This window comes from Mastomys coucha, unplaced genomic scaffold, assembly GCF_008632895.1.
Source record: "Mastomys coucha isolate ucsf_1 unplaced genomic scaffold, UCSF_Mcou_1 pScaffold20, whole genome shotgun sequence".
Lineage (NCBI taxonomy): Eukaryota > Metazoa > Chordata > Mammalia > Rodentia > Muridae > Mastomys > Mastomys coucha.
In genome coordinates this window covers 64,849,228-64,859,067 of record NW_022196903.1, presented here as the reverse complement: position 1 = coordinate 64,859,067, position 9,840 = coordinate 64,849,228, and the positions used below count along the sequence as shown (strand labels likewise).

The following is a 9,840-nucleotide window of genomic DNA, read 5'->3' as shown; positions in this document are numbered from 1 at the left end:
GAGGTCACCAGTCATGTGGGGTTAGAGATCAACCCTACTTCATTCACCATGACTCATCTTAGGTAATTGTATCTGCAAGGATGCTACTTGCAAGTCAGGCTGCATTCTGAGCTCTTTGTGCTTGGGACCTCAACATATGATTTTGAGAGGGTGGCACTCAATTCACAACACCATGTCTTCTTAACATGTTATGAAACTTAAGAGACATGCGCACACGCTTAGGCATGCAAGTATAGTCAGTATTCTTGAAGAAGGACATAGAAGGAAGCTGCGACCAGTTGGTCAATGAAGCATGGGATAGAGACATTTAGTTCATCCTCCCATACAGGAGATAAAATGGTTTGGGCCAAAGATTATGTTTTTTTTTACAGGAACAACCTCTTTTTCCCCCCTTCAGAATCAAAGGACTTGTATACTGTTAGTATTTGTTTTTTAGGTTTTTCTTTTTGTAAATAGACAAGATCCTTTTTCTCCCTTTCAAAATTCTACAACACACAGTAGTTTAAGTCCTTATATACTTTGGGTGGGTTTCCACAGTTCAGAAGGTGATGGTGGTCTTAGGTCCTACTCCATCACTGTAGATAAATTGCTAGCGGTGATAACATGCCGATGTCTCTCAGGTTGACATGTCTCTGAGAAAAGATTGATGGTTTCTGCTTGAATCTAACTAGATTCAAAGCAAAATATTTCTAATATTTTTTAGACACCAAGTTGGGCTTTTTATTTTAAAACATTTAAGTTACATTTATTGGCTGGGTGTGGTAGGGCATTTAATTTCAGGCAAATTGAAGTCGGTGGATCCTCTGAATTTGAGGCCAGCTTGGTCTACATAATGAGTTCTAGAACAGCCAGGGCTACATAATAGAGAGACCCTGTCTCAAAAACAAAACAACCCCCCAAACAAAACAAAAAAACAAAAACACATTTACTTATATGTGTGTATACATATGTATGTATGTATGAATGTATGTATGTATGTATATATGTATGTGTGCATGTGGAGATCAGAGGATAATTTGTGGGAGTTAGTTCTCCTAGCATGGGTCTCAGGGATTAAATTCAGGTTGCCAGGTTTGGTGGCAAGTGCTTTTACCCACTGAGCCATCTTGTTGGTCTCTTAAGTTGGATTCTTTATTAAAGTAAATGTAGGAACTCAAAATAAAAGTAACTCAACTTAAATATTTGGACAGGAAGGGTTAAGTACACCTTTATAGTTTTTTAATGAATTAACTTGAATTATAGTCCTACTGGTCTTAAACTCACTATTTAGCTCAGCCTGGCTTCTAACTCCCCATCCTCTACATTGGCCTCCCTTCCAAGAGGTGGGACTGCAGGCATGTGCCCTGCTAGGTTATCATTCTTGTTTTCTGTCTTTTTAAGCCATTGTAATATATTAAGGGGGGAAGGGGGAAAAGAAAAATTAAGAAGGCCTGTTTTCCAGTCCAGGTATAATCCTGAATGTTTGAGCTTGGGCACGTCTCTTCCTTTGGTGCCTCATTTCCCTTGTCTGTAAAATGGAAAGTTTGACGAATTTAAGTGTTTCCCTCAGCTTGAACTATGTACAGTGTCATCACAATTTATGAGACAGTGTCTCATGAAGCCCAGGCTGGCCTGCACTTTGCTGTGTGGCCAAGGAGGACCTGAATCCTGATCCTCCCACTCAGCTTCCTGAGGCCAGTAACCACTGGACAGCCATCATGCCAAGTTCAGTTGGTTTCCTCCTTAAAACACCTTATGAGAGCCTGGTAGGCAGCCGCTTGGTCAATCAGCACCAGAAGTTCTCCAGTCACTCTTCATAAATGCACAGTAACCTCTAGGAAATGCAAACTAAAAGTCTTCAATGAGAGAATGAAAACAAAATATATAACACTTTCCTCAGTTGTACCTCTGGATACTTTCTGTTTAGCCCAATTGGGTTTTTCTTTGTCTCTTTCTGGCCTTCAAGGCTGCTTTTCCAAGCTCAGGAACAAGCATCCTTCATACTCTGTCCTGTTCCCTCTCTGCCTCCTGCAGAGGGCTGCTCACCTTCTATGTAGCTCCGCCCCTTATGTGGCCCCTCCCATTTACCTGGCTCTTGCAGCTTCACCCTAGCTCCTGCTGTCCTTTCCTAGCTCCACTTTTTCTCCTCTCTTTCTTTTCTCCATCTCTTCCTTTGGACTTGGAGACATTTGGCACACCCCCTCCCAAAAAATGCTGTCCTCATGGGAACTGTTTTTGTAGCTATGGTACTTCCTTACCTCATATACCAAAACCTAGTGTATGTAATAGGATTTGGCCAGATCACTAGACTGCTTAGTCCCTCTAATGTGGAAAGCTAGATGAGTCCACTGTTCAGAAAGAGCTGATAAAAATCTTCCACATTTTCCTTTTGATCAAGATAAATAACTAATGGGCGCATGATTAGACACATAGAAGGGTCTGAATGACTGTAACCATAAGAGGACTGGTAGTCCTCTTAGTAAGAGTCAGTGGCCACTGGTATATGATTCTTGGATCAGGTCCTCAGGCTTTACTCCTGTTCTGGGTAATAATTAGTAATTTTATTTTATTGGTTTCTTGAGACAAGTTCTCTTGCAGCCCAGATTGATCTTGGACCCCTGATCCTCTTGCCTTCCACCTCCTAGGTTCAGGGGCTACAGGCATGTACCACCATAGCTGGCCTCCGTGTTTTTATTTATTATGTGTAAGTACACTGTAGTTGTCTTCAGACACTCCAGAAGAGGGCATCAGATCTCATTACAGGTGGTTGTGAGTGACCATATGGTTACTGGGATTTGAACTCAGGACCTTCGGAAGAGCAGTTAGTGCTCTTAACCGCTGAGCCATCTCTCCAGACCCTGGCTTCTGTATTTTTAAATCAGTGATTCAGATGAAGATAAATACGAGGCCTGTTTGTGGACTATGTGGTTGGCTTGAAGCAAAGAATTTTAGACAACAGGATTCCAGTCCAAAATTCTAGAGATAACAATATCTAGCTCTACTCTTGGGTCCAAAAGCCCAGCAGTGAGCTCGATTGCCAAGGACAGGTGGTAGCAAGGTTCTAAGCCTTAGTCACTAAAGTGTGAAGAGGGAGGCTGGAGAGGTGGCTCAGTGGGTAAGAATGCTTGGTGCTCTTCCAGAAGACTTGAGTTTCATTCCTAGCATCCATGTTGGACAGGAAGCTTACTGTCACTGCCTGTGACTCCAACTCCATGGAATCCAATGCCCTCTTTTGATCTCTGCGCGCGCGCATGCATGCACGCACAAACACACACACTCACATAGACACACACATGGACATATAAATGGAGAAAAAAGGCCTAGCCCATGTTGCATAAGCCTATTTAAAAATTCATATTTAAAATGTACTGATCTCTCTCTCTCTCTCTCTCTCTCTCTCTGTATGTATAGTTTAAATGGAGTTATGCAATTTTGAGTGATAATGCTCCCCCCTCAAAAGAACAAGAAAGAAAGAAAGAGAGAAAGAAAGGAAGAAAAGAAGAGAGAAAAGCTGTAAACTGTCTAACAAAACCTCCAATGCTAGGTACAGGAAACCTCCCTTTCAGTTGTTGTTCAGGGATGTCTAAGAGACTCCTAGAACAATATAGGCTACTGACGTTGCCCTGGGTTGCCTTCCAGCACTTGAAGGTAAGACCCTCTTGCAGAAGACATCGCACACCAGAGACAGGACTTGGAAGAACTATAAACTTCCTTCCTGAGGACTGGCTCTCATAGTATTGGAACCTTCCAAGGAAGAGGAACTGGTAGCTCTACCTACATGAAAGCCTAAAAGCCACAAGAGATCCTTAATGATGCGATAGTGACAACTTTATCTTGGCAGTGAACAACAGATGTCTAACTGGACTTAAGGCCCAAGCATGGCAAGAATTCATGCCTGGCACTGTAAATCTAGCCAACTACCCATTGCTGGAGAGGCCGTGGGGCCCAACAGAGAACCTGCTACTTTTCTAAACCAATATAATTTCTAACCATATTCTAAATATTAATGTTTTATTCGTAGATAAGTGTGGTTCTCATGTTTTGTCAAAGAAGTTTCTTTTTGCACAACAGGGAAGCCACACCCATGAAGCCTCAACAAAATGGTTGCCTAAGCAAGACCCGAATAAGAACAATAGTCAATACACCAGTGTAGACGGGAGCTCTTACCAGGCCCCACCCCAAATGAAAAGCTACGGGTAGTCAATGGCTGCAGAGAGAGGGAGAATCAATTTTCTCCAGGGATGAGTTTCCTGATAAGATATTCAATTCAAGTGGTCACCCTTAAAGTGTGGTGTGTGTGTGTGTGTGTGTGTGTGTGTGTGTGTGTGTGTGTGCGCGCACGCATGTGTGTGCATGCATGTGCCCACAGTATACGTGAGCATGTGTGTGAGGAGCATTGAGAGGAAGTGGGAGGACATGGGAGGGATTGAAGCAGGAAAAAGGGATAGAAGTGATGTGAATACAGTTCTCATGTGTAAAATCTTCAAAAACCAAAAGGCTCTAAATTAAGAAAGAGAGAAAAAGAAGCAAAAGAAGCATGAAGAAGCAGTTGGCAAAGACACAGGGGTCTTTAGCACACTTGGAGAGATGAGACATTTGGAACTCAGAGGGCTCTGATCCTGTATTATAGTGAATGTCAAAAATGGCAGATACTTGAAGAGAATTTACTTCTGTTTCTTTTTTGGTAGTAGTGGGATTGAACCTTAGGTCTTATGCATGCAAGGCAAGTGCTCTACCATGGGACTATATCCCGGGCACATGAGGTGATCTCAAACTGGATGTCCCTCTCTTTCCCAGCCCTCCCAAGAAGTGGTGAAGGAGATGATACAGATTTCAAAGGATACACTGGAAAAAATAGACAAGGCTCGCTCTGAGGGTTTGTATCATGAGGTAAGAACATTTATAATAGAAGATAGTGAGGGGGAAGAGGGTGGTGAGGGAGGGAGGTATGTGGAGAGAAAAGAGAGACTACTGAACAGGTTGCACTCCTGGAAGACCATTTCTCTTCATGCTCTTCCATCTTAGCACCCACTAAGGACATATTCTCCATGACTGCTGAACCCAATGAGATCTGGCCCAGGAGAGCAAAAGCTGCTGGATCCATGAGTTAGGGGTTGAGAGGAATGCCTGTGACAGCTCATGCAGCATCAGAAATGGAAGAGTGGACACAGAGAGTGGCCTGCCTGCTTTACCATCACTGAGTATATGCCTCTTACACCTTGTCGCTGCACACTGGTCACTCAACATTGGCTCCTAAAGTCCCATGGCTTCTCATCTGACTGTATACTCTAATCACAGGTGTAAATGCCTCATGCCACGCTCCAACCAGGACAATTTTTCTGAAGTCTCTGCTAGAGGCATCTAGGCATCAAGGTTTCATAGCCTCCATGGCTTTTCAGTGTGCATGAGCTGCAGAGCTATTGCTGGGTTAGTTTTTGGAAACAAGGTCTTGGTATTTAATATAGACTGGCCTTCAACTCTCTATCTTCCCGAGTGTGGGAATCACATTATATACCATCATACCTGAGAAGTTAATCTCATCAATTTGTTGGAAGTTTATTCTTGTGTCTTGCCTTCTAATCTGGGATCCATCCATTCTGAAATGGAACAGTGACTTTTTCCTCAAGTTCATTATGCAGCTTGGATGAGCCAGGCGAGGATGTCACTAGGGTACATTAATATGGTAGTTAATTTTACTTCATGTCTGCTTCATTTCCCTTCTTTTCCTCCTTCTCCTTTACTAATTCATCCATTGCACATGTGTGAGCCCTTAGTAGGGTGACCAGTGTAAGACATTCTCTTTAGCCCCCGAGTTCCATCAGATGGGAGGAAGCCATGAAAACTAAGTGTTCTGCATGGTAGGGAATCTATTACAAAGGCATGCATTAAGAGCCACAGCAAGGGTGGAGGGGTGTCAGTCCATGGACTCCACTCCTCTGGCTTCTCTCCTCTTCACTTCTACCCCCCATAACATCACAGGCTGATAACTAAGCCTTAGGGGGTGGGCACTGAGCCAAACAATATCAGTACATTTACTTTGTGTATATCCACACACACATACACATATGCACGCGCGCGCGCACACACACACACACACACACATACACACATATTTAGTGTAGAGATATATATACACACATGCATGCATATATAGTTTCCACAGCTCTGCTGTTTACTGATGGGAAATTCTTCTTTGTTGTGTCATTTTTATGTCCCAACTCTATCCTTTCCCATGCCTACATCTTAGCCATTCAGACCATTTTGTTAGTTCAAACCACAAACCTTGTTTTTATTCTTTACCAAGTTTCAAAGAGTGAGTCTAGTGTTGTCTTGATGTCCCATCTGTTGGATAAGGCATACTCTGGTACAGTAGTGATGGATGAAGCTGTGTCTCCCTCCAGGTTGTGAAGCTGTGTCGGGAGTGCCTGGAGAAGCAGGAACCAGTGTTTGCCGACACCAACCTCTACGTGCTTCGGCTGCTCAGCATTGTATCAGAGGTCCTGTCCTACCTCCAGGCCTTCGAGGAGGCCTCACATTATGCCAGGAGGATGGTGGATGGCTACATGTATGTGATAGTCCTAAGTCTCAGGTAGTCTCCCAGAAACTCTCTGTTCCAGGGATGCCAAAGAGATGGCACACATTTGACTGTTCCTCTTTTACCCACAAATGGCATTGGCTACAGGCCATGGTCATGGTCATGCTTCTCCTTACAAATGAACCTTTTATCATGTCGTTCCAAGTAATAATGATCAAATAATGATGTCAAATATGGTCCTCAGATGAAACCTAGTTGTCATCTCTAGTTTGTGTATACATTCCTTATTTGTCACTTGAGCCTTGTCTTCTGCATTTGATTTTTTTTTATTATTTATTTATTATAAGTACACTGTAGCTATCTTCAGATGCACCAAAGAGGGCGTCAGATCTCATTATGGGTGGTTGTGAGCCACCATGTGGTTGCTGGGATTTGAACTCATGACCTTTGGAAGAGCAATCAGTGCTCTTACCTGCTGAGCCATCTCACCAGCCCCTGCATTTTATTTTTTAAAAGATTTATTTATTTATTTATTCATTTGTTCATTCATTTATTTATTTATTTGTGAGTACACTGTAGCTGTCTTCAGACACACCAGAAGAGGGCATCAGATCTCATTACAGATGGTTGTGAGCCACCATGTGGTTGCTGGGAATTGAACTCAGGACCTTTGGAAGAGCAATCAGTGCTCTTAATCACTGAGCCATCTCTCCAGCCCCGCCTTTGATTTTCTTAAATGAAACTTGATTTTAAGTGCTTGGAAAGTATTTTATTCTCCTTTTAATAACCTATGACCAATCTGTAACCCATAGGTCTTGGGTGTAGGTGCTTATCCAAACCATAGCAATATAGTTACATTGTGTATATCTTTATATAAGTATACATTTGTGTACATATATATACTTATATACATAAAAATAATATTTTACAGATATATACACACATGCATAAGTTTTCACAGCTTTGATATGATGAGAGAGGCCATTCTTGCTTATAAATTAAATATGTTGCTTTCTTATTCCCTTCCACCAATGTCCTCTCTTTCCTTCTATGTTGATACTATTGTAGGAATTTGTGTTTCTGGTCAGATGATTAACTTGTCATAAGAATGCTCTTCTTTAGAGGATGCTGCTCATTAAAAATGCAGGTAAACTGTCAGCATGTTAGAAAGGAGCCCTGCTAGGATAAGAAAATATAGTGCAGCCCCAGGAAGGACATCAAAGTTACATTTCCCACCTTGAGATTCTTTTCATGTTCCTCATAGAACTGGAGGTGCTCCAAACTGTACCTGGCTCCCTGTGATCAGGCTCAGAGTACACATGCGGCCCTCTTTGTCCATGAAGCATTGGCCTGGAGGTCCAGGTCAGATTCTCAAGTCTCCTGACCTCACTGTGCAGAACATTAGTCAGCTCTGTGTATTTCAATATCCTATGACAAGCTGCTGGTGCTTTACGGCCCTAGTGGGAAGACTAGATAGACGGACTTGTAAGAGTACTAGCTTTGATGTCATTTCTGTCTGCTGTGACAAAGTACCCCAAGAGAAGCAGCTTAGAGGAGAAAGAGTTTATTTTAGCTTCCAATTCCAGGTCACAGTCCATCATTGCTGGGAAGCTGAGGTCACAGCACATCCACACTCACGAGCAGAGATGAATGATGAATGAATGAATGAATGCAAGCTTGCTCTCAGTTTATCCTCTCCACTCATACAAAGTTTAGGATCCTCAGCTCAGGGAATGGTGCTATCCACAGGCTCTCAATACAGTTGCCCACAAACATACCCACAGCCTCAATTGAGACTCGTATCCCAAGTGATGCCAGATTGCATCAAAGTGACAATGATAACCACCAGAGTACATTAGGAGTTATTCTGTGCTGTACAGATGCAAGGATGGTTGGGACATGAGTCATGATTACTTCTGTGCCTCTGCAGGAAACTCTACCACCATAACAATGCCCAACTGGGCATGGCTGTGATGCGGGCAGGGCTGACCAACTGGCATGCTGGGCACATCGAAGTGGGGCATGGGATGATCTGCAAAGCCTATGCTATTCTTCTGGTGACCCATGGACCTTCCCATCCTATCACCAAAGACTTAGAGGTAAATAGTATCCTGGAGTTGGGTGGTCACTGTCTTGTTAGAAGATCTCTAAGATGGGAGGCCTGGTTCATCTGGACTTTGCTTTGTGAAAGTCTATAGACTGCCAGCTAGACCAGAAAGAAACGTAGGATGCTTTAGCCCACCCCCCTGATTAATATGCAGAAACAGAAGCCCCAAAGAGGGGAGTTCTCTGTCTATAGCTATCTAGTGAATTGATGGCTAATTTTATCTAGTGTATTAAGCTTGTGAATGGCAGAATCTTTGTCAGCCTTACCACAGTGTCTTGGGCCTCTGAACATCTAGCTCTTTCTGAATATTCCCTGAGTGGATATGTGGGAGAACAAGAACTTTGTTGTGTGTTGTACACTGTAATCTTCCCAACTTGCTGTAAAGTACAGAGCAATCTCACCATCCCTTGGATTGTGAAACAGGGGCTGACATGGTCAAGTCTCCTTGTTGACGTCCTACAACCACAGAGTTCAGGATCCAGGGTTCAGATCCAGGTCCTTAGCTGATAATGAGAAGAAGCATTTTCTACCAAAAACAACCATTTGGCTACTGTCTCATAGATCCGGCTCCCTCTCTCTATGATGCTAGGCAGACTGCTACACAATCAGTTCACAAGAGTGCTCCCCCACCACGTTTCTGAAAGCATAGAGTTGAATTTTACTGACCAAGGGTCCTTTATCCAAAGATATGTCAGGACTGTGTCTTGGGGACTTGTTATTACCAGTGCTGTATCTGTGTCCCACAGGCCATGCGGATGCAGACAGAGATGGAGCTGCGCATGTTCCGCCAAAATGAATTCATGTACCACAAGATGCGAGAGGCTGCCATGAACAACCAGCCCATGCAGGTCATGGCTGAGCCCAGCAATGAACCAGCCCCAGCTCTGTTCCATAAGAAGCAATGAGGACCTTGTTGGAGGGTTGGGGGCATTGTGGCTGGGGAGCTGAGGAAATTACTACTATGTGCCCCCCACTGTCGTTTTGGTTCAATTCAACTCAGCTTGGTTCTCTTTCATTTCAGACCAACTCTTTATATGTGTCGGGTGCTAGATTCCACCATCTATTTAATAAGGAAGCCCCCAAATATAACTGGGCCAGAAAGAAAAATGTAAACGAACAAGGTACAACTTAATAGTAAATGCCATTGTGAACTCTGTGTAGAGGGGTTCAGAGGAGGTGAGTTTGTGTGTGTGTGTGTGTGTGTGTGTGTGTGTGTGTG

At 43.3% G+C, this 9,840-nt stretch overlaps 1 protein-coding gene across 6 annotated transcripts in view; it reads left to right on the top strand.

The window, feature by feature from the left end:
* Nucleotides 1–9,779, top strand: part of Smyd1 (SET and MYND domain containing 1) — a 61,754-nt gene extending 51,975 nt beyond the window's left edge. For 4 of the 6 annotated variants that reach the window (XM_031382123.1, XM_031382122.1, XM_031382117.1 and 1 more), the window contains 5 exons: nucleotides 4,777–4,869; nucleotides 6,381–6,544; nucleotides 8,445–8,613; nucleotides 9,368–9,469; nucleotides 9,643–9,779. In XM_031382123.1, the coding sequence (XP_031237983.1) occupies nucleotides 4,777–4,869; nucleotides 6,381–6,544; nucleotides 8,445–8,613; nucleotides 9,368–9,469; nucleotides 9,643–9,753 (639 nt within the window). In that variant the 3' untranslated portion in view covers nucleotides 9,754–9,779. Of the gene's footprint in view, nucleotides 1–4,776; nucleotides 4,870–6,380; nucleotides 6,545–8,444; nucleotides 8,614–9,367 lie in introns of all 6 variants that reach the window. The other 2 variants (XM_031382119.1, XM_031382121.1) reach the window with 1 other exon arrangement.
* Nucleotides 9,780–9,840: the final 61 nt, after the last annotated feature.